A 24,486-nucleotide genomic window follows, 5' to 3' on the forward strand; every position below is an offset into this window, starting at 1 on the left:
TGAGAATCTTAAAATGCTCAAGGGCCAGGCAATTCTGCAGCCAAATTCTCCTGGCTGGGCCACAGCGCTTGCTGTACGTTGGCGGTTCTCTGTAAAACATAGGAGCAGTGTAATGGGAACAGTGTTCCTGGGCAAACGTTGGTTTTGGAATCTCCCGTGTGCCAAATTTTGCCACCTCTGTTTTGTATCAGTTCGTATTTTTCATGCACTGCGTGAGCATATGTTTCCCCAGATTCTGTTTACCTGATTTCCCTTCTGATTCAGTATCTCTTCTCTCCTCCTTCCCTTTCTTTTTTTTTTTTCCTTTAATCACAGAAGATAAAACTGAGCATTTATCTGTACTGCTGCTGCATAGCACTTGCCTCATACCTGCTTGTTGACTTTGGAGACGACTCTTTAAATAAGGCAAGAGCTTCCTGCACCTGCAGTGTTATAACGTGTGGGATTTGTTCATCACATTTCAGTCTTGTTGTGGGATAATTTGTACACTGGATGTGTAAATAGAAGTTTACTTATATTAAGTGTAAGAAGTGTTTGTCCTGGGGAGCAGAGTTTAGTCGGCCCTTAAAGAAGGGCAGATCAACTAGAAGGCTGCCTGGAGATGCGTTTTTGTCATGTATTTTAACCACAGGTTTGGCTCAGTGCTCCAGCCCAAACCTGATTAGGGCTCAGGTTGTTTGGAGATTGATGAGCGAATAGGAAAACCCCAGATTAAATGCTTCTCTCTGCAGATAGGAAAAGTGAGAGCGAGGCATGACTTGCCCAAGCCGAGTTTGCCATCGTCCGTACGCTGTTGCCACAGGGTGATGTTGTGCAGCCTGCACTGCCAGCCTTCCTAGCAGACGTCTGCGCCCTCTGCAGCCAGCAAGGCAGTGGCAATCTGTATAGGTGAGCTACAGGTGGCTTTATGCCAGGAGTGGGGACAGAAGTAGGGATGCGTATGTGTGTTTTTGCAAGGTGTATCTGTGTCTGCGCGTATATATAAGGATATTGTTAGAGATTTGTTTGCTTTTCCCTTCTCTATGAGTTTGTACGGTTCCACGCACATCGAGGTGCAGAGGGACCATTCACCTGAAACCAGTAAGGAATGCTCTTTGGTGTTTGCAGGTTTGAGGATCAGCCACACTGATGTGCTCAGAGTAATGTCTAATGCTAAAAGAAACTGAACTACAAACAAAGCCACAACCATCTGCCCCCCTCCCCCTAATCCCCATTTCCTCATCTTTCTGGAGTGATTTATAACAGATAAAATGTTTTTTCCGAGTTAACGGTGTATGTTAAACTACCCTTTGCTGTGGTCCTTTGCTGTCTCTTTTACACCGTCCAGATTTAGACTTCATCCCACAGCACAATCCATGAAGATATCTCCCCTGTAGCGAAGTAGAAGGATCATGGCATTGTGAGAACCATCATCACCTGAGTTCCTCACAGAACGGGGGTGTTTTCTTTTGAGAAGGCTCATTGGAATGCAAAGCCATGGAAAACTCAAAGCTCATAAGTGGAAGATTTCATAGAGTGCAATCTGTCTGTGGTCCTGCAGCTCCGGAGCAAAAAGAAGGCAAAAAGCCCCAGACCCAAAGCAATGAAAGCAAACCATCCTCCCGGTGATGTGTGTTCTTCATTTCCAACCACGCTGGCATTTTACACCGACTTTGCACAGGTGTATGTGAATAAAGAAGTCAGGGAGCAGTATAGAGGGCAAGGCTCTTAAGGAGTTAGCGGAGCTTTCCTGCTGGAAGGTTATGATCACACTGGAAGAGGGAAATCTTGCCTCAGCAGACAGGAAATACGTGATGCAATTTCAGCACAGAGTTGCTTGAGATAAAATAGCCCTTAAACTGAAAAAAAGATTACAGGGAACGCTTTGCATGGCCAACGTGTGCCAATGATCCTATGACTACAGAAGCAGTGGCGTACTGACCGTGGCACATGTGGTTGCTGATTCCCATACCTGTAGGGGGGAGCATATGTCCCTGATCCTGGAAGTAATAACTGTCTGCAAATTCTTCTGAGTGGTGGCGGATTTTCTTGAGGGAACATTTTTAAGCGTCAGTGGCTGAAAATGCACAATCTGCTGTTTCACTTGAGGTGACGTTTCTTTCACGTGGAGCAGTTGCGTTGTTAGAGCTGGTTTAGCTTCAGAGAGTGGACGGTCAGCAGGGCGTAACTTCAGATGAGAGCCATGCCTCCAACCTCCAACCTCCGTTTTCAAAAGTTCCTCTTCTTCAGATGTTTCCACCTCCTCCAGTTGTGCCCGTTCAGCCACTCGCAGGAATGAAATCTGCGTTGGAGCCGATCTGGCGTTAAGAGGTCTTCTTCTTAAGTAAGGCTTTTGAAGAAAAGTTGGATTGCTTAAGTGTCTCACCTGCGAGTGTGACTACATAAACTGTCTGACTGGCAGCAACGAGTGGCAGTGACTGTGAGAGAGAGGGTGGCGGGATCCTCTATGTCTGCTGCAGATGGAGTCGTGAAATGGAGCCACAGCCCTACACACTCTTAATATTATTTGCATGAGTAACTCCATTGTATTTCAGTAGGACTCTACTTAAACATGTAAAACTCAGTATTTGCAGGGCCAGGCCCCTAAAGAGCATAAAAGCTGGAATCGGGGTGTGCCGGCATCTACAGCAAGTGTAATGCAAATGCATTTTGCTGGCTGGCCTATCTCGTCTAATCTGTTCTGCAGAACTGGAGCTCCTGTAGCAACTTTTCTTAGGCTTGGTTCACACTGATGGAAGAGGAACCTGCATCCGAGTTGAAAAGCTGGTCTTCTGACACTGCTGCCAGGGAGCTGTGAGGAGAGTGTACCCAGGGTGGTGAGCTGCACTGTTTCCAAGGTGTCCTTGGATTTGCTGGAGCGCTCTGCGGAGCCAGGACAGCTGCCTTCTCTGGTGCTGCCATTACAAGTGTGGTGAGATAAAGTGATGCTCTCCAGATTGGCCGGGGGCAGTTCCATGGTCTGGGGCTTGACTTACGTGTCTTACAGCCTGTTGTCACAGTGAACGTCATTTGGGAGCCTCTTGTCGTCGGTTCCCATGGTAAAACCCTTCAAGGACAGCACCAGGGAACTCTCAGCTGAGCATCCCTGCCTTGGGAATTCACCGCTTGTGGCGGTTCGCTGTGGCAAATTCCCAAAGGCAGCGGGTGCAGCATCAACTTAACTCTTGAGGGCGAAGCAGAACACCTTGATAGTTGCTATCCGGAGCCCCAAAGAGAGGAAGGAAGAGACATAAAGCCGTTGGAGGGGAGAGGCTCGGTGTGGTTATTTGAGACCGCTGCCTGCAGAGTTGCACAGTCATTTATAACTGTTTGAAATGTGGGGGGATGGGGTTAGGGGGATGGGAGGGGAGCCAGAGGAACCACAGCATATGTGAGCTCGGAGCATTTTATGCTCCCTTTCCCCCTGTAACTCCTCCAGGGAGAAGACAGCGAAGTACTCGGCCAGAGGAGGGACTAGAACAAGAACAGCCGCCCGCTAACGCCTCGTGCTTATTGCCGCCGTTGCATTTGCCAGGGCTGAAGCACGGGATAGGATTTGCAAAGGTGCCTTCAGAAAAGTGAGGCTGGGTGCCTGGCTTCTTTAGTCTCCTTAGGAAAATCCCAGCCTCTACCGCCCAGGGTAAGCAAGCTTCCTCTTCAACAAACCACAATGGGTGCGCGCTATCAGCGAGTGCAGGATTGGCTCTTAGGCCTGCAGCACCACGGGTGTATCTGACCCGTATGCTGTGCTTTGCTGTCTTGACCCGGGCACGCTGTGAAGCTTCTCCGTTTGCTGAGCCATCCCTGGAGTGGGAAGTGCAAAGGAGAGGAGAAGGTGTGGGCGTTAGCAAAAGGAAGGCCTATATCAATGTAAAAGTAGATAAGGCTTGTTCATCAGTAATGGAGTGGGCCGAGCCAATGGCAGCAGAGGCGCTAGTTCTAAGCGGGGCTGAACAGTTAGGTTTCACCGGCGTTTCCACAGCATTACTGATGTCAGCAGGGAGGTTCCCCTAAGGCTAGCAATGGTGGAGGGGTTGGAAAGGCTGGCCAGGGACTGGGTGTGCCACCTTGGGGTCAGGGATCCTGGGAACAGAGTCGTCTGGAAAATGGAAGCCAGAAGCGGGAGGGCTGGAAGTCTGTCCAGTGGGTCCGCAAATTGGAAGAGTTGAAGGCTGCTGCTACGAAGTATCTACTTGGAGGAAGAATATCTAATAGCTGACAGGGTTGGAGTTAGCTACTGTTGCAGTGTTCAGGAGGTTGTAAGGAGGTCAGTTCAGTGAAGGGGATGGGCAGGGACTGGAGAGGAGGAATGGCCGCCTGGGGGATGAGGAATGACGGAGGAGATGGTTTCATCTGCAAGAACGTCAGGGCCGCCTTCCGCGACGGTGCTGGAGGTGGGAAAGGGACGTGGCATTGCAGGTCATCTGAGGATAGAGGGGAGAGCCCGCTGCGTTTCTGTTCGCTTTCTGGTGTATTGGAGAAACTGGTTATTCAAGCGCTGCGGATATGCAAAAACCGGCAGCCTGCTTTCCCCACCGAGACTGCGGTGGTTTTGTGCACCTCTGTCAGCTGCAGGGTGGAAGGATCTCGCTCGTAGCCCACAGGATCGCCCGTGTGAAGGACGTGTTGTGGAGGCGAGGGTTGGTGGATGCCGAAAGCGCTCTTTTCAGTGGCTGAGAAGGACGGGAGGCCACTGCGAGCCTTCAGAACTCCTCGCTGTTAGCTGGGCTCCCACCACGTCAGCGGTCAATCCCCAAACAGGGGACGTGTGTTCAGGGCAGGACTTTGGGGCACACCTACGCGCCAGTAGGTTGCGTCCGTTTGCCACTGCCGCCCGCTTTCCCTTCTCAGCTGCCGGCTGCCGCCCGGCCTGATGCCGCCTTCACCAGAAGAAGCCCTCGGCTCTCTTCAGAAGCGCGTGGAATGGGATTTTCACGCCCGGCTTCAGCGGCCCGAGGGAGCGCGGTTCCCTGCCGGCCGGCCGTGCCCCCCGGGGGGCCGTTAGGGGGCGGGCAGCCCGCGGTGGGAGCGCCGTCTCTTTAAAAGGGGCGGAGGGGCGGGGTCACCGCGGGCGGGGGCGGGGCTATGCTAAGGGAGGGGGCGCGGCCAGCGGGAGGTCGGGGCGGCGCTGCTCGCAGGCGCGGGGGGCTCCGCGCTGTCCCTTTAAGAGCCCGGCTGCTACCACCGTGCGGGCGAAGGCGGGAGGGGAGCGCGTGCGGGGGGACAGCGGAGTGGGGAGGGGGGGGAAGGGGCGCAGTCCCCGCCCCCTCGCTGGGGAGGGGCGGGCCGGGAGGCCGGGCGAGACCACTGCCCGGAACGGGGAGTAAGAGGCGGTCCCGCCGTCGGAGTGAGTCGGGGACGGTACCATTCCCGGGGCGGGGCGCGCGCGACGGGCGGTACCATCGCTCTCCGCGGGTTGCGGGGACGCGGCGGGAGGGGGGAGGCGGGCGGGAGCGGGGCGCGGGCCGGGGTGGGGGGGGGGTTGGGGGGGGGGAAGCGGTGCGTGGGGAAAAGAGGGGAGCGGGAGGGGGGGGGAGCGGGAGAGAGGGGCTGCGATGGGCGGTACCACGCGTGCGGCGAGGAGGGGGGGGAGGCGCCGGCGGACAATGGAGCCTGTGTGTGTTTGCGGGAGGGGGAAGGACCCGCCGCCGCCGGGGGGAGACGCCGCGCCGCCCCCTCCCGCCCGGGGCTGAGCCCGGCCGCGGCACCCGCCCCTCCCCCAGCGGCCGGCGGTGAGTGAGGGGAGGCGGCGCTCGGGCACTGCCCCCCCCCCCCCCCTCCGCCGCTGCCATCCCCACCCCCCTTCAGCCGCCCCCCGGCGACGGCCGCCGCCCGCCCAAAGTTTGAGAGTTGGGGGCCGGGGGGAGAGCGCCGCCCGCGGGCTGGGGGTGTGCGGCGGCGGGGCGGCGACGCGGGGATGCGCGGCGGGCGGGCGGGCGGGGGGGGATTGGTGTGTGGGGTTGCGGAGAGGTGCACGCGATGCCGCGCTCCGCGGAGCGCCGTGCGGGGGCTTCGGGCTGCCCCGAGGGCTGCGGGGAGGGGACTGAGCCGTAGCGGAGCCCGAGGGGCTGCTGCGTGCGGAGGGGTGCGCTGGAAGCGGTGCGCTGTGAGCGGCGGGCTCTGAGGTGCGTGCCGGGGCTGCTGCGTGAAGAGAGGCGCTGGGTGCGGCGCGGGGAGCTTTGGGGCCGAGTCCCAGGAGGGGATGGGGGGACCTTTTTGGGACTGCGGCCGGGGGCGGCCGGGGACGGAGAGCTGGCAGAGGTGGGGCGAGACGTGGGGCTGACCGCCGGGGCACAAAGGTGCGCGGGGCCGGGATGCTGGGGCGGGAGGCGAGGGGTGCGACGAGGACGTGATCGTTTGGGATAGGCTGTGAGGAAGGGGTGGGGGCTTTGTTGCAGGGGGGAACTGAGATATCGGTGTCCGCGTGAAGGGATGTGGAGAGCTGTACGCGGCACGAGGTATGCTGGAGTCGGTACGGGAGGAGGGGATGTAGCCAGGGGAGGGTGCGAGGAACTGGGGCTGGAGCGGCTGGAAGGAGGAGGCCGAGTTGCCGGGAAGCCCTGGGAGCCAGGGAATGGGTTACGAAGGGCTTTCGGCAGGAGGGAGATGTGTGCGTGTCTGCCAGGGAGCTGCGGGGGTCTGGAGCTGGGGAGCAGCACGCGCAGTTCAGGGGTGAAAGAGCACAGGGAGACTGAGCACGCAGCGTGGGGTTGTATGTGAAGTAGATGCACAAGGGGAGTGTGGGATACCAGAAGTGTGGGAAGAGATCTTATGTGTAAGGATCACGGGCAGGAGAAGTATCTGAAGGCAGATGAAATGGTCTATTTGTAAGAGTTTCTACTAGGCGCTGCGCGTGTGTACGTGACGGGGAGCCTGTGCCCTGACCTACTGCAAAGGGGTGAGCAGGGGCTGTCAGCAGAGTGAGGGAGGCTTCTGCAGAGATGCTCCGAGTTCATGAGATCCTTCGGGGTTGGATGATGGGAAGAATCAGAGAATGGCTTGGGTTGGAAGGGACCTGAAACCTGCCCAGTTCCAACCCCCTGCCATGGGCAGGGCTGCCCCCCACCAGCTCGGGCTGCCCAGAGCCCCATCCAGCCTGGCGCTGAGTGCCTCCAGGGGTGGGGCATCCACAGCTTCTCTGGGCAGTCTGTTCAAGAATGATGCTGTAGGGTCCAGATGGTAAGGGAAATGATGGGACAGGTAGGTACGTGCAAGCAGTGAGGCTCCACTTTGGGGGTAAAGGAGTGTCCTGTTCTTCTGTGTGGTCCAACCTTCTGTTCCTGAGGCTGTCATGTACTGCATGATTGAACATTTGGGGTGTGGAAGATCGTTGGTGTTCTGAGAGAGTAGACAAAGCATGACACGGGACACAGATGGGGGGAATCAGACGTGACAGTCAACTGTGGGTTACTGTTTGGGCATAAAACATGAAGGTGGTGTGGTTACATGGTTAGTGATTTAATAGTAAACAGAATGAACAATTGGTCAGGAAATTGGCATGAAGCGAAGAGAAGAAGTATGAACTAATAAGTGAAAGCAGGGAGTTGATTGTGGAACAATCCTAAGCCCGCCAGCATGAAAGGGAAGGTGCTTTTATTCTCTAGATGCCAAACCTTGCTTGGAGTCGGAACAAGACCCTTGCCTTCTGGGAGAGGAGCAGCAGGCCTCGTAGCACTCACCTTGGAAAGCAGCAGCTTCTCCTTGGTTGGGGCAGTTGTTAACCTCACCGAATTGGGGCTGAGGAGAGGAGGCTGTGCCAAGTCAGGTTTGTCTCACCAAGCCTTGTGGATGACGGGCTGCTCTGCTGTCAAAATAGAGTTGGAGGAAGCAGAGGAAACAGCCCTTCTAGTTTTGAGGGGTTCCGGCAGCGTTTTTATTTTTATTTGTAAGTATTTTGTCCTGGATTTCTCCATGAAAAGCCCACGCATACACTATAGGAGTTGTGAACCATCCTTAAATGCATCAACCTTTAAAACCAGGAAAAGAAGTGAGGCTTATTTTCTTCTGTTTTGTTGGAAGTTAACATTCAGTCCGTGATTGCTCAACACGTTACAAAAACAAGTATTGGGAAGCTAAGCAATGTGCTATGTGAAATCAAATTAAAAAACAAAACAACAAAACTTGAAAGGCTGTGGAACGAAAGAAGTGACGTACCTGAAGAGCTTTAGTCCTGTCTTCTTTCTGTTCGCCTCTCTGCGGCTTTATGAGGCTATAAGGCCTGCTTGCAGTGGTGTGATGCTACAGGTGTGGGGCTGGTGGAGCCGTGTAAGGGCTGGCAGGTGGCTGTAGTGCCTCCATCCAGCACAAGGATGTCCCAATCCTATAACAGCTTGAGGAGCTTTCTCTTGGAAATGGTAGGAGTTGCTCCGGTGAGAGATTACAGCCGTTTTGGATGATGTGGTGTGATGGCTCTGGTTGGTTTTTTGTTTTCCTTTAGCACCGATCTCCAAAAAAGATAATTTGCAATGAACGTGGCCTTTTTTCTTAGCCGGAGCATAAAAATGGCTCAAGGGCTCATATTTTCTCCCCTTGCCGGCTTCTCCTCTAACAACAAAAGAAAGGCAGCATTCTTATTTTAAGTTGGAGTTAGCGACCGTGGCAGGTTTTGGATCTGGGAATTTTCCCACTGAGGTGGGGCTTTTGATGGTGGTTTTTGGTTGGGTCTCTTTTTGTGGCAGAGGGGTCTTGGGATCTTGGGTCTCACTGCACTGTTGTGAACTCTTAACACCTTAATTGAAGGGGTGGAGATGCTGAAGCATTAACAAAGACCTCCTTTATCCAAAATGTTAATCAATCATTGACGTTAAATAAGTGTGAACAAAACCAACTTAAAAAAAAAACACACACACACACACACACACACACACACAAAAAAAAACCCCTAAACAAGTTTTTGTCCAAGTTTCCCCCCTCCCATTCGGGGTTGCTCAGTCTTCGGTCAGGTTAGCGTTAGCAATTCTTTTGGGGGGTGTACTTTATGTGTGCTCACGTGTACTTGGTTTTGATGGTGGTGTTGGGTAAAAATTACGTCTCCGACTTCCCAGTATGTATCCTTTTCTTTCCCAGGCAAATGATTTGCTTCGTAGGTGCGATAGAATTGTTTTGAGAGAAGCTGCGCTCTGCTGCGGTGCGAGGGAAATAGCAGCGATATGACAATGCAGTTGTAACCGTTTTCTTGTGGGGGAAGGGTGCGTGCGTGGTGTCTTTTGGGGCTCTTGTGAGGTGTGGGGGAAGATGCTTTGCTTTTGGCTCTTGGGATCGGTTCGCTTGTTTGTCGGTCGACACGGTCTTCTAGGCAGGACCTGAATTTTCATGTGAAAGAAAATAAATAGGTTTCCGTTCATACAACCAGAAACTTCGTAGATCTGTTTTGTCTATTATGAATACAAAGAGCGTGGACTCTTTTCTTCCCTGCACTTCCCTCCCTCCCCATCTTGCATTTAATCTTTGCAGTTCGTGTACTTGGATTATTTTCAGTTAGTCCGCAGCCAAAGGAACTGCATTGGTCACTGGATACCCAAATATAGAAACTAAGGCACCTATAAGCCACAGGGCTGAAATATTCACGTGCAGCAGTTCTTGTGAATGATTTGTATGTACGAGGTGGATAAGAATGGAGTAACCTTTGATCCATCCTTCCTAGCTATTCAAAGACTTGCTGCTCCCTAATATGTTGAATTTCCATCCTTATTTCTACCGGATTTTTTCTAGATTGTTGTTTCTTCTTGAGTTCCTAACACGCTGTGGCAGTTCTGTGGCCTCGCAAGCCCTGTGTGTGGCTTTAGAATTGGTCTTTTATAAATTCAGTGGAAAAAAACCCTAAATTCCTTATATTTATCTTAGGGAGCAACCAACGCTTAAGTGAGTATTCAAACTCATTCACATCCTAAATGTCGACCGCGTTACCCAGCAGGATGTGATCTCTCCCACTTTCTAGAAGTTTACCAGGATTTCTTCAAAGCAAGGCAGGCAGCCTTCATAAAATCCTGCTATCTAGTTTGCATGGCCTTGGACTTCACAGAAATCTCGGTGCCTCAGTAAGGTCTGTGGTCTGTTTACATAGATATCAAGTCCTTTAACCCAGCAAGATTTGCTGTGGGCTAGGATTTCCTGCTTACAAGCTCAGCTGGAGTCCCTCTAGTCTTCCTGCTGGCAAAATGAAGGTGTTAACTCAGGTTTGGAGTGCATTTTGTGAATGGAAGGAGATTTCTTTAGCTTTTTTTTTTTTTTCCCCCTTTGGTCTGAGTACTGCTGTGCCTATCGTGTTTAAAATGCCTGTCCCCATAGCTTTGCTTGCCTTGTTACGGTTTTCTTCTCCTGCTTTAATTCTTTTGGGGCTGGATATCCATTGCGGCAGGGTTGTGCGAGCACAGAACGGGGACCTTACACAGAATTAGGGACTGCAGATGATCTTGTCAAATTTGAGCAGAAAAAACCCAAGCCATCTGTTGGGAGATTTTGGAAGTTTCCTTCAAGACCAGGATGTCTTACAAACACTGGCTAACTCTGTAACAACAGCAAGACATAAGAGGGTATTAAAGATGCACTGAATCCAAATTAACTGTCTCAATATTGACTTTAAACTGAGCATCATTCATATTCTTGCAAAAATGGGGTGGCATTTTCAGACAGTACCCTTAGCTGTAGGCCTGTCTACCTGCTGTTCATATGCCCGTGAGTGGTTCTTTCTCTGTGGCAGAGCTGGCTTTTGAGGAGCCTGACTGCTGGACCCTGCACCAGTCCTTCCTTCATGCCAGTGCTGCCTGAGCAGCTGGATGCTGAAATGGATCAAGGGACCAATCTGGGCTATAAGTAGCCTGGCAAAAAAAAAAAAAAAAAAAAGAGGTTATATTTAGCCTGGATCAGTTTGCCAGAGTAGTTTGGTGTTTGGCCAGGCATGCGGTGGCACTGGCACATCAGACAGCGTGGTGCAGGGGTGGAAGTAAATCTTGGTAGCAGCAGTCTTTTCAGCTGGCATCGCTGCCAAAAGGAGCGCTCACCTAACTGTCCCCCTAAGAGTCTGCTAAACTCGCTAAATGTTATTTACACCTATTTGTTACAGCTTCCCTTGCCTGAGAATGATTCCTTCAGCTTATCTTATCCTTTCTGCCAAAAGTGCTTCTCATCCCTGAACGCGTGTCCTGAGTATGAGAAGAGAAGCCGAGGTTAAGCATTAGTGGGGGCGAAAAGAGGAGCGTGGCTGTTGAGCTATGGAGAAGTTTCCGTTGCTTCATGACTGCCTGATGATACAGAACATGTAGTGTAAATTGCTGATAGAATATTTAGCGTGGTTGCAATTAAGCAGTGAAACTCACGCTGTGAGAATCATCAGGAGCGAGAATTCAACAAGAGTTAAAAGGATCAGATGTCTGTAGGAATATGAAGAATATTCAATTATCATAATCAGTGACAGTAAAAATTTTGGAAGAAGTATTGAGCCTGTGATCTAAACCTTGATTTTATTCTGCTCTCACAGATGTGCTTCTATATTGGGAGAAGAGGGGGAGGGCAGGGGTTGTTTTGCCCGCCTTTACTGTGGCGGTCTCGCACGCTTCTCTAGAAACTTGATTGGTACCAGGATTTGAGATGTGCCTTTCAACTGCATAGGCTTCTGATTTTCTCTCGGTGACCCTCCTGAAATCTGGTCTGAGCTTCTAAGCCATGGCCGTGGTGGACGGTGACCTGCTGCTCCCCGAGTTGGTGTGTTTGCTTCACTCCTGCTTCTGTGAGTTGTTCCCCAGGGTTCTGTTTTTCCTCTGCTTGGACGACACTCACTGAATCTATTTTAAGGGCTGTTAGGAGATCGCAGTTTACTGTATTTTTAAGAATGAGTCTTATCTCTTCCAGGTAGCTGAACGTGCTTCAAGATCCCTTGTTTTTCAGAGAGACTTAAAGGCAGAGGTGCACTGTTCCCTGCTTGGCCTCTGAGAAGGAGCTTGTGGAATAGGGAATGGAGACGAGAAGTGGCACTGTAAGGTGGCTGGTTTGTTTGTCTGCTTGCTTCTGAAGCCTAGCCGGAATCAATGAAATGCTTTTGAAGGAGAGAGAATGGCAAGTATGCTTTACATGTGACACAATTTATCTCAACAAAGCGAGGCTGAGAGGTGCGGGAGCCATGTCCTCTGAGAGTTCACTGAGAATCGGGTGCTGTGGTCTCGAAAACAATAGTGATTTTAAGTGCTCCTTAGAGATACAATCTATGGCCAAAAGAGTGCGTGATATATGTGATAATTTAACTGCATACGGAATGGAAGGAGTGTTTGCTTCCTTCTGTATTCAGGTCGGAGTAGTTGTGATTCAGGCACAGATAGCACGTGAGCAGTTCTTCTGAGCTGGCTGTCCAGTTTGTATGACCACTGGGCCGTTTAAGAAACAAAATGCTTTAAATCTGCATTTCCACTCGAGTACTGCACATGAAAGAGTTTTCGCCACCCATGTGGCATATACGGGTTGGTGCAGAATCTGAAGGAAGATTCTCTTTTGGTAGCTCACTGCTAAAAAACAGTGGGTAAGGTCAAGCAGCGGATCCTTCTTCAGCTTACTCAGAGCTCTACCCTCTGCATTTTGCTGAAGTGACTTCCTTGGGCATCTCGATACCGCTGTTCCTTTGCCTACAAAATGGCAGTGGTTTATCTACGTACCGATCTGGTTTTGTTTGAGGATTGATTAGAGGTGTATTTGCAGTGTAATATAAGCTGTAGCCCGTCAAAGCAGGGCAGCCACAGCTTCTGCAATCGGAGCTGTTGCAGTAGAGTTGAGGCCATCCTGGGTGTGGAGGAGCTCTTCTCAGAACCCGCGCGAGAGGAATTGAAATGTTCTGCAGCATTTTATGTGTATGAATGAGAAGGGAGTAAAGAACTTCAGGCTGAAATGGCTTGACAGCTTGTTAGCAAAAAAAAAAAAAGCTCTCTTCTGCCTCAAAAAAAATAAAAGCCCTTAACCTTCTTCTGGTTGGGGATAGAAAGTTGAAACTGTCAGGCAAATAGCCACCATCCAGGAGAAATGCTTCTGAATGTTCTCGTGAAAGGTAGCTTTGATTTGACAGCTGCAAGGCTTTGAGAGTAGCGCTCTGTTTATACAGCGCTGTAAATACTTTGAAGTTCTTTAGGCTTTGCTGTGCACGCGTGGCTACCTAGGAAAATACTAAATGTGTACATGTTGGTCGAATGAGGGAGGATTCTGCAGCAGCTGGAATTGCGTGTACTTTGCGCTTCTATAGGATCGTGTCAAGGCAGTAGGTTAGATAATAGGCCTGATGGTAGAGTTTCTTAATTTCTTGGCAAAATAGAACTTTTACGTGCAGTGTTTTTGCGATCTTTTAGGTGACCTCCCGTTATTTAACAAATGTCGGTTTTTCATCCCGGCAGCTTTGATACAATCATGTAGCCTCCTGGAGCATGGTGTGCGCGCCGTCTTTGCTTGTAGAGTTCTTTGAAGTGCCTTCCTCCTCAGAAGAATCATTGCTGTGCTGACGAGCTGACGTTTAACAGCTAGGAAACCAGCATGCAGAAGCACCGTGCTGGGTCACTAGAGATGGTGATGCTTGTAATGTGCCCAACGTGGATCTAAAAGCGGGGAAAGGAAAGGTTCAGCACAGCCTCAGTAACCCGCACGTGAGGGCTGTGGCCGTAGGCGTGCGTGCTTCACCCTGCCAACCTGCCAGGCTGGGAGAGCCTGGCGTTAGAAGGCTGCAAGAGGGCTTGTGCAGGTGGGGGAACAGCTGGTGGTGGTGGTCGTCTTGAAAGAGAACTGATGCGTGAGAGCAGTGATGCTGAGGGGGAATCTTGGGAAGCTGCTCGTCTGGGATGGGGGGGAGGCCGGGTCACTGGTCAGCCGAGGTTAGATGAGGGAAGGTATGTGGGGTGTGGTGTCCCCACCCAGCATACCCAGTAGCTACAGCTTGCGGTAGCACCGGGACCTCCGTGGAGGAGGTCTGTGCTGTGCTGATCCAGCCTAGCCCCGTTTAGCTTATGAAAACTGACAAGATTGCAGCCTGAGGTGTTATGCCTGAGGACTGTTTCATAGCTTTCATTCTGGAAGGCTGGTGAGGGGATGCCAAAACGAAACGAAGAAGCACTTGCTTTTTTTTTTCTTCTTCCCCTCCATTCTGAGCTGATAGGTAACTTATTTCTCCCAAGGCTTCTGCTTAAACTATGTGGTCCTCCCACGTATTGAAGAACAAACTCAATGTCTCTTCAGTCCTGTATCCCCATCCACTGTTTTCAATTTTTTTTCTTCCTCCTCACTCTTCCCGTGGGTTAGTTTGTGAAGAATGGGCTTCTGGAAAGCTTTGTACAGGTTTCTTTTACCTATGGTTGTTGTTCGTGCTGATGTCACTGCTTACGTTTAAGACAGGTCAAACCCAGAGGAGTAGGGGAGATTGCCTCTGGCTGCAGTCGTGTTATCTTTTTGCCCCAAACAGGTGTGATCTTGACAGGAGGCAAAGCTACGAAGGCAGCCTGTGGACATCTCTGGCACTATCCACTGGACCCCACCACATAATGTTGACTGATGCTAGGTCTGTTAACTGCTGACATGATGTAGAAAGTTGCAGAAGCCTGTCGTATATTAGGGAAATGTTGTTAAAGCGTTTCTTGAGAAATCCCTGATTGCTAAAAGCTTTTGATCTTTGTCAGTGTTAACAATAGTAGGAACTCCAGAGCAGACAGGCTGCTGCTCAGGTAAGTGACACTCCACGTAAAGTGCTTAAAACTCCAGCTGTAACATATATGAGTACAGAAACAGCTTTGCTGATGTAAGTAGAGCTGGAATCACTCTGGCTGCTGTGCTGGGGGGTGCTGAGGCTGGTGCAAGTGAGACACTGCAGCACATCATGGCCGCAGTGCACCAAGCACCCTGGCGGCATCCTGGCCAACCTGTAGCTGCAAAGTTGGTGAAGCCACGGTGTTAACAACGGGAATTGTTTATACCGTAATTGTACGGAAGCAGATAGTTGTAGCTTTGGTGTGTTGGTGTGTTGTGGAACTGTGTCAGAGATTGCAGAGGACTCTGGATGTCTGTGGACAGCTTGAATCTGCTCACCAGCGTCTATTAATATCTGTCTCCCCCCGTTGCTTTGTGGAAGGAGTTGTGGAAAGAGCTGTATGAAATCAGAAACTGTCAGTGAATGGTGATCGTCCTCCTTGTCTTCAGAGCACAATGAAGTGTTGTTACGGCACCAAAAGTAAAGTTTAATGGACGTATCATGGACAGCTTTTATGGTTTACTGGTCCACTCGCCTACTGCAAAAGATTGTTTTAGAATGGTTTCTGTAAATACGCAGAATGAATAACTACTTAAACAGCCTTTACATCAGAGCTGCTGTTAGTTATCCTTGTGCTTGTCAGAAGGAAGAGAACAGTCAGTGGGCTGTTGCATTAGGAGTATCGTAAAACTCTGTTCTCTGATCCTTGGGTTGGGATTGTGCTTTGTCAGTGGTGGTTCTGACTGCATTTTTATGATTGGAGAATGGAAGGTAGAACTTTCTGTGGCTTTCTCTGCTTATTTCAAGTGGACTTTGGGGGAGACTGGTTCTTTGGGAAACATCCATACGGTGGTAGAAGTAAGGGGAGGGAAAGCATGGAAGGAAGTATCTATGCTATCTTAACCAAGGTGTGTGAATGTGTAGACATGCCTAGGTCCAGTGGGGTTGCACTTATATGACCACACATCACATTTGCGTGGTGTGTTTTTTCCCTATAGTTTCAGGGAGGTTTATACCATGGTTGTGAAATCTTACGTACAAATCTGAGCTACTCAAAGGGACTTATTTTCCTGTAATGGCATAGTCTCTCTCTTTTTTCCCCATGTAAATGTGCTTGTAGATCATCAAGTATTGATTTTATGCGTGCCTATCTTTGCTCAGTCCTTTTCTCTGTGCTTCAAGGCATGGAGTTAGTTTTGAGCAGTAACCTGCCCGTGATTTAGAGGTTAGTGGAGTGGTGGATTCACAGTATGTGTACGAGGAAGGTTGTTTGTTTCATCAGCCTCTTTTGGAAGTTGTAGTGAGCCTTGTCCCGTATTCATGTAGTGAAATGAATGTAGGTGACAGGATTTGGATTCTTCTTTTGATTGACAGTTGCTTCTGGTGAAAGGCTGTCAGCAAAGAGGTAATGCTGTGAACACTTCTCTGACGTGTGCATAAGAAGTTCTTGGGGGGGACCTTATGCGTGCCATCTTTTTTTATTGCCAAGACATAAACATGGCAAAGTCCATACTGTTTTAGGGTAGGTTAGGATGCGTCTAGAAACGTGTCTGGCTGTGAGCTGCTGTTCAGTCAGCTCAGTATTAACAAGTTGGCTCTTGATCTTCATAGAATCACTGACTATCCTGAGCTGGAAAGGACCCATAAGGAACACTGAATCCAACTCCCAGCTCTGCACAGAACCACTGACCACCATACAAACCCTATGTCTGAGGGTGGTGTTGAAGCACTCCCTGCAGTCTGGCTCATGGGGCCGTGCCCACTGCCCTGGGCAGCCCGTTCCATGCCTACTGCCCTCTGGTGTAGAACCTGTCCCTAACCCCCAGCTGCCCCTCCCCTGATGCAGCTTCACGCCATCTTGATAAAAGAATTTGTGAGTAAATGGAATCTGTAGCTTACCTCAGGTGGTGACAGAACTTGCTAGCTTTCCCAGATCAGCAGCTGGGTTGGGGCAGAATATGATCCATGGGCCATCTGAGGTGCCCCCGGAGCAAATAGCCTCTACCATTCTGGCAGAAGGAACACATGAATGTGTCATCTGGAAGTCTACTGAGTTATGATGCTGGTTGTTTAGAGGATGAGGTTTGCAGTCACTGCTATGGAGAGGGCGTGACAACAGCTTACCATCTACTCATTACTTACTTGCACAAGCAGAATTGTAATATGTCCAGGTGACGTGTGTTGCTCATGTGTCTCTGGCCCTGGTAGTTTTTTAGGTACCCGGCGTATTTTCTGCTCTCACTTAAGAAAAATCGCAGAAGAAGTAGGCAAGGGAACAATGTAGGTGTGTTTGAACAACCAGCTGAAACCTATGCACGTCTGCCTGCTTTGTGCCAACACCAGTGAGCGTGCAGCCACCCGGTTGGCTGAAGCAGGAAGGTTGTCTGCTGAGAATTAATCCTGTCTTTTCTAGAGCTAGTTTTCAGCTGGGTCACGAGTGCGGATGGTGGCTGGAAGGGCTAGACTTGGATAGTCTTAGGCTGATAGACGTTATTTCCTTGGCTGCAGCACGTGCTTGGCATGCAGAAGGTAGGGCAGTGTTTTGACAAGCCCTTCTGAATGCAGGTGGGTCCAGCACTGGTTGTATTACAGGTATGTGCTTTGTCCTGGGAAAGGGTGAGAACTGCATTTGCTGAGACGTGGGGGCGATTTAAAGGTGTAGTTAAAAGTCCCTGGTAGGGGCTGTATCTAGAAGTATGGACTGGCTTGAGGTATTAAGAGTGTTCTGTGTCCCCACCTCCTCAGTTGTCATGGGGAGATGTGTGTGGTGTTGGAACACTCATGTCGACTTGTCTGTTTGCTTACACATGATCTTAAAGGAGTGTGACAGCTGAATAAAAGCGTTGAATAACACTTCCTGCGTCCTCCTTGTTTCCTAGTTGCACTCTTATCAATGAGGTGTGTAATCAGATACTCTGTTAAACAGCAGCTTATTAAAAGAAAAAAAAAAACTAACACGTGCAGTTCACTTGCAAGCGTGCAGGAAAGGCAGATGTTAACCAACTGTTAAGATGTGCATGTGTTTGAAAACCAGCCGCAAACCTGGGCTCACCTTTTGCCAGCGTAGGTGTTGTCCCTCTTAAGTGGTTAAATGGGGGTGGGGGAAATAGCACGTGCCCTTCCCAGCCCAGTTGTGCGAAGGGAGCGTGTGGGTTCATCCGTTGCCTTACCCCCTCTCTCCAGTCGCGTGGGGAACCCAGTGCTGGATGCACACATTTCTTCCTAGTGGCAGCAGCTCAGACAGCTCCTGCTGCTGATGCCACTGCTCTCGGTCCCTCCCGAGGCTGCAGCTCTTTGCGGAGCAGTCTCTTAACTCCAGCTGCTCTCTCATCTCTTTGCCACTTCACTACCCCAGCTCCAATTCAGGGTGCTGGCTCAGCTTGCATTCAAAGCCACCACTTGTTTTCAGTAGCAGCGGGTTCCTAGCCTTTTTCTTTTTCCATGCTGATTTTGGGCTCTTGCCACCCTTGGTCCAGCACAGATTGACAGCCTCAGAAAGGCTGTGCAGGAGGGGGGGAAAAAAAGAGCTGCACTCTTTCTTGTACGCTAAGAGGTTTCTTGCCTTTAATGCTTCGTGTCACAGTTGAGGCCATAAGTTGGATACTTTTATCTACTTGGTATGCCTTTATTTCATCTCCACATTCTTCTCCTCAAAGAGGGAGAAAAGACTGAAGTGAATCAGCAGTAGCTACAGCTGCTACTGCTGGAGCAGCCACAATGCCGTACACCTCCGAGTACCTGCCACTTGTTGCTCTCAAGCAATGCGAGCACTGCTTCTGCAGTCTTGAGGGCACAAAGGGGAACTAAGCTAGTTTGTGTGGTTTGTTTTTCCTTCTTTTGACTTCTTTTTGCATCAGTAATATGGTGGTTAGTTCATGGAAGATGGTCCATGAGTAAGTTACAGTTAGGTAAGCTAAGGTGAGCATCTGTGTCTTGTTAGTTACTCAGTGGCTGCCTGTGTGCATGCTCTCACCCTTTTGCTGAGAGGCAAGCTGTCTTATGCTGGCTGTGGGCTAAGACTGCTGGTGAGCAGCAAAGGGAAGTAAAACTAGAGGGTGGCATTACCTTGCAGTTACCCAGCCTGGGTCACCTCAAGGTGGCTCATGTTTGTTCCTCTCGTGGCGCTCACCTTAGTTCTGTAAGGCTTTCTCCAGTGCTGTGCTGAGTTGAACTCGAATGTTTCAAGCAATAGAGCTCTAGCCATTTCTTCTGATAGATTCTATCTCGTCGTGATGTGTGCTGGTGTTTAAGCTTTCTCTTTTAAGGGAAAGGGCGAATTTGTTGCCTCTGTTGACAGCGGTGTGTCAGTATAGGTACTGACATGGCACAGCCAGTGTTGTTCTCTTGGCTGGGGAAAGTGAAGAAGCGATAGGAGCGGGTAATTGGACTCCGGGATGATTGTGCTGCTGTGGTACGTTTTGCTGGATGAAGCAGCTCGTTGCGATAGGTATTTGTTTCAGCTTCTGCGTGCAGGTGTGACTTAGCTAGATAAGGATGGTCTATCACGCTGATGATTTCATTGTTTGATTTGGCCGGATTGAGTGGAGAATGTAGCTCCATTGTTTGGGACCAGCTTTGTAGTTTGGTTCTGTCGAAGTGTATTGCACGGCAAGGTATTGCCTCATTGTGAAGGTGAAGCTGCAGTAGATAACAGTTGGAGAACGTCGGAGGGAAGAGGACGTGCAGAGCGTTTCACAGTACATAAGCAACTGAGCCTCGCAGCAGCTCCTGTCGGAGGGATCTGGTCAGCAGAACGGGCAGAGGTAGCACAGAAAAAGCCCCGGCAGCTCTTTTGGTGTGCAGTCTTACTAACTGCAAGGCTGTGTGCTGCTGTAACCGTGGGGTGCTCTGAGAGACTGCGTTGGCTCTGACAGTTTGGATGCTGTCTGGATTCATACTGCTCCTGCAGCCTCTCTGGTTTTCAGAGTGGGTGAAGGAGAAGAAGCCGGCAGGTAGCTAGCTGCTCTTTCTTTACCGACCTCAAATTTACTACTGAGCTGCGCCTCACAGTCCGTTTCCCTGTGTTTTCTTTGAGATGTGGCTGAGCATTAGTGTTGCAGGGTTGCCTCCAGTAGTGAAAGTGTGGCTGATCTATTCTTACCCTATGAACTCCTTTTGACCTACAGCCGTAGTGCAAAGGGTCCTGTCTGCACTTCTCACAAGCAAACTTTTGGGCTGTCTTGCACTGAAAGGTTTTCACGTGAGTTCCCTTCTCCCCAGGGCATAGCACGGTAACATGAAATAAGGGCTGGTAGGACAGCAGGTTGTGCGTCTTCCTTCCAAAACCTGCTTGGTTTTCCCCTAGATGTGATGGAGCCGTTAGCTGGCTTTGCCTCTTGCTTCATGTTTTTATGTATGGCTTCTGTGGATGTGGAAGGGGTATTGTATCGAGCATAGGGGTTTGGCTGGACTCACGGTGAAGGGAAAGTGAGCCTTTGAAGAAGAATGGGTGCAGAGAAAGGGGAGGTTGCTCGTATGAGCCTTGCCAGCTTCTCAGAGCACAGATGAGCTCATGGGAAACCAGCGTGCTCAAATGTGGGAGTGTTGAAGCAGGTCTGAGCTACCTCCCCTCTGCACATCCTCGTGCTGCAGACTTCTTCAGATGATTCTAGTCTGATGTTGGCGTTTTTGTTGCCAGCCTAGGCAAAGGCTCTCCCCATCAGTGATCGAGAGCAAGTTTTGACTCCTCTGCTTCTGGGGTTAGGTGCAGGGAAGGGAGGGGTGGCAGCTGGCTGGGCTGTGTGTTCTTGTTGCTGAAACTCTGCCTCTCTCCTTGTTTTCAGGTGATAATTGCTTGTGAGAGGAGTGGTTTGCACCTCATGGCCTCCACAATGAGTACTGCTGTGTCGTGACGCCAGGGGTCTTGGTAAGCTACTTGAGGGGAAGGGGAGGGCCTTTAATGGCTCTACAAACGTGGGCACATCTCTTTTGTCTCCGAAATTGATGTTTGAAGTCGTTTTAAGCCATCCGAAGTGTGAGCTGCCTCCAAGTTGGGTGAGGCCACTTTTCACCTGTTCTCACCTCCTCCTTTGAGCTTGCAGTGGCACTGATACGGTTGCATCATCAGCCAAATCAGGGGAGACTGATCCAGCTGAAAGGAGATTTCTCCTGTTTGCCTTGGGTTGATTCCCATTCAGATATTCCCCTGATCTGGTCAGGAGAGAGGTGGTGAGAACGAGCAGGTAGCCAAACCACCCTGACATGCCTTCAAGCAATCCTGAAAGTACAGCCTCGGATGCAGCTTGCCAAGATACTCTGAAAAGTTTCTTTACCATTCCCCATCAGTGACCCTACCTTTTAATTTTAAAGCAGTGATAAGGGCTGTGCTATGCCAGGCAGAATCCAGCTGTAAAAATGCATTTTCCCTAGAGATTTTTCCCTTATTGGGCCCTAGTTTTCCAGACAGACATATGTTAGAAGTACATTTAGAAAAATCAAGAGGCATTCAATTTCATATTATGAAAGAAGGCATGTTCCCAGTGTACAGAAAAGGGAAGCGGGGAAAGGTGTGTTGCTGCTGTTGCACCAATGAATATATTGATGTATCCTTTGTAGCTCTCTCTGGTAAGAAGAAATTTAAACTGCAGTTGGAATATACAGATCCCTTTCAGAGCGTATCGATTCTGGTAGACGGAAGATACGTATGTGTAGTATAAAATGCAGGGTTTAAAAAAAAAAGGGGAGGTTTTTAATTTGCCCAGTGAAGTACTTGAAAGTTTGGTGATGTCAGAAATACTGTACAGGCAATGTGGTCGTGATTCTGATCTTCATGGTTTTCTATTGCACTGTGCAAGACTGGGAACTTGAGAACATTCTCATCCTGCAGTAAAAGGTAACATCATAATGCATGAATACTGAAAGTGGAAGAAAAGCAGGGGCAAGAAGCATCTAGAATTCTTAAAGTCCAACACTCAGGCACCCGTATGCTCCTTTTAGATTGAGCTCGGCTCATTTTAAAGCCATTGTTCCTATTCACTTTATTTTTTTAACATGAAATTCACTGTATTTTCAGTCACGCCTTCACCTTCTGTAGAACCGCTGACTTTTACTGATGCATAAACGTGTTTTGAAAAGTGGAATTAGGTGATGTTGATAATGCTACAGGTTTGTTTTCAAATCAGCTGCAGTAGTAACTTGTAGAATCCGTATGGAAAGCTGGTACAGTTTAGACACTTAAGAAGATGTTCCCTTTTGTCTTCAGTGTGTCTGTATTGCCTCAGCTCCAATTACAGCATGATAGTGGTAACAATAGTAATAGAGTAACATAACATTGTTCTCAGAATCAATGGGCTAACCAGTTTAAAGCCCCAGAGAGGCATGTGGATCTCGTGGAGTGTGCAGCTCGGGCTGGAGTTCATCTGATTGTGCTTAGTAAGAGGCAGGACAAATGAGACTGTTACTGCAGAAACATGCCCCGTGTTAATGGGTCGAGCAGCACAGCAGAGGTAAGACTACGGGGCAGGCTAATTTCTCTTCCTCGTGAAGGAGGTACGTAGCAGAGAGGAGAATTTTTGGAGGCGACGTTCTTCATGGAAGGATCGCAGTGTAGAGAGCTGCCCTGTTAAAGTGCAGCAATACAAAGTCAGTAAGAATTGTAATGGCACAACCTCACAGCAAGATCATTTGGGGAACTGGAGAACCGTATGCTGGATAACACAAGTTCATGGAAACACTCCTTGGCCAAAGGTGGTCATAGAGTACCAGAATTTCTTTTAGTCCTCTCACGTCGACACATAAGCAAACCAATTTTTGCTTTTTAAATACAGTTCAGGTGGTAGTTTCTGCATAATACATATTCAACATACTCCCTTTCTGATGAGACTTACTCTGTTTCATTCGATACACACAGAAAGAAACTGCTTCTTCGGTGCTGGGAAGGAATACCAGGAATATTTACATTTGAATAATATTTAACCAGCAATGCTTAATACATTAACAATAAATCTTGGTTAGATTCTAAATTAAGTGGGTTTGCATCTGTGTAGATGAGATGAAGAGATTCTCTTGAAACATAAACAAGACAGATTTGTTCCAAAATAATTTAGCCCAAAGGATGTAAACCGTAATGTTCAATAGTTTCCTCCTTCAGGATCGGTTCTGTGTGCATCGTGCATGTTTGCTCATGGGTAATAAGCTGAAAAAATGCTTATTTTGTTGTGTGCTCCTTGTTGTTGTTTGGTTATTAGCGTCTCAATGGTTTGCACCTTGTTGCTGTGCGCATTTTAGAGGGACTCCTCTCTAGTGATCGTTTGGCCTTTTCTAATAGGAAATAATGACTGACTTAACTTCTCTGGTATTTACAGAGTAATCACAGCATAGCTGGTTGCTTACAGGTGGACAGGAAGGCATTTTATTTTATTTTCCTCCCTCTGTGCAACTCCTAGCACACATCACTGAACATATGTCTGGTTATATTGGACCAAGGAGACAGAAAAGATTTGAGCGGAGTTTATGTTCTTAAGAAATATCAGATTACGGCCGTTCACGGGGGAATTCTAGATAGCTAAGTCATGTTGGGGGTTTGTAATTTTGGCTTCCCGCTGACTTGCTCTGAGGCGTCTTCATGCTGAGCGCAGAGGTGGAATCAAAGCGTGCAGGTATGAGAAGCTTCCCTGCTTTATCGTCTCCAGAGCCATTTGCTTTGGATGAAGGGAAGCTGGCTTCACTGCCCGTAAACCGAACGGCCAACCAGGGCTGCCTCTGTTTGAAATACACAGACAGCTGTGCTGAGCCATCTGAAAGCTCTTCTCCCGCGTCTTCTCAGTAACGGGGAAGGACTGCCATTTACTGCTTCGCATCAGAGACATCTGCTTGGAAAGCTCCTCACCGGGTTTCTGTTCTCTTCTTGTGGGATGGTTTTAACAGTGTGCCCTGGAGATGCGAGACTTCCCCTGGGCAGCAGGAGGTACGCGTCTAGAGAATGCTGGAGCTGCAGGAGGGAAGCACCCCGTGCAAAACCAGAGAGGAGCAAAGAGAAAAAAGGCAAGCAGACAGACAGCGCTGAGAGAAGCGGGTGGCAGAAAGTGCTACGGAGCTGCCTCTGGTGGCACAGTCCCCAGAGGAACTTGACGAGAGCCCATCTGCGTGTGTGTGAGACTGAGCTCAGGATTTCTGTCAATGCATTCCAGTAACCCCAAAGTGAGGAACTCCCCGTCAGGCAACACACAGAGGTAAGGAGAACAGCCTGCTGGGTTGGTGTGTGATGCTGTCCCTGCTCTGCTGCGTTGTTAGCCAGACTGATGCATGTGACTTAGCAGTCTTCCTCTGCGCTCTTGTCGGGCAGCTTTGCAGTGCCAATGTGGCTCCACGTTTGCCAGGCTCAGAGTGACCCGAAAGAGCTCTAAGCCCGTGAAGTTTGGATTCTGTGCTCCTCATGGCCTCTTCCCTTCCATCAGGTGTCTAAATAGGTTGCAGGAGAGCGAACATGCTGTTTCTATCTGTGTTCTTCCCTCCGCCCCCTTCTAATTATCTGTTTCCCCTAGGGGTGGTTGGGCAGCAGAAGGTCTCTGTGTCTGTATTTTCACACAAAATGCTTCCTTCTTATTATTTGCCTGAACTGAATGGCCCGGAGAACTGATCAGCTGTGCGCTGAGATCCTCTGTATCGTTCACCTGCTGGTGCAGCAGGTCAGCATCTCTCCTCTGCTAATTTGGAAGGGAAAAATATGGAAGTGAAGCAGCGTCCAGGGACTTGCAGTGGTCTGACTGACAGCATTCTCAAGTTTGATTATTTACTCCTAGAGGTCATGTGGAGCTTAACAGTAACTCAGAGGGAATAACTCTTAATTCAGATGTCTGTCCAAA

At 49.6% G+C, this 24,486-nt stretch overlaps 1 protein-coding gene across 14 annotated transcripts in view; it reads left to right on the forward strand.

The window, feature by feature from the left end:
* The window catches only part of BCL9 (BCL9 transcription coactivator), an 83,002-nt gene that overhangs the window by 47,736 nt on the left and 10,780 nt on the right, over positions 1 to 24,486 (forward strand). For 4 of the 14 annotated variants that reach the window (XM_040664623.2, XM_046912919.1, XM_015298269.4 and 1 more), the window contains 2 exons: positions 20,467 to 20,549; positions 23,549 to 23,853. In XM_040664623.2, the coding sequence (XP_040520557.1) occupies positions 23,801 to 23,853 (53 nt within the window). In that variant the 5' untranslated portion in view covers positions 20,467 to 20,549; positions 23,549 to 23,800. Of the gene's footprint in view, positions 1 to 5,285; positions 6,105 to 6,377; positions 20,550 to 23,548; positions 23,854 to 24,486 lie in introns of those variants that run through there. The other 10 variants (XM_015298290.4, XM_040664636.2, XM_046912866.1 and 7 more) reach the window with 8 other exon arrangements.

Source organism: Gallus gallus, chromosome 1 (assembly GCF_016699485.2).
Source record: "Gallus gallus isolate bGalGal1 chromosome 1, bGalGal1.mat.broiler.GRCg7b, whole genome shotgun sequence".
Taxonomy (NCBI): Eukaryota; Metazoa; Chordata; class Aves; order Galliformes; family Phasianidae; genus Gallus; species Gallus gallus.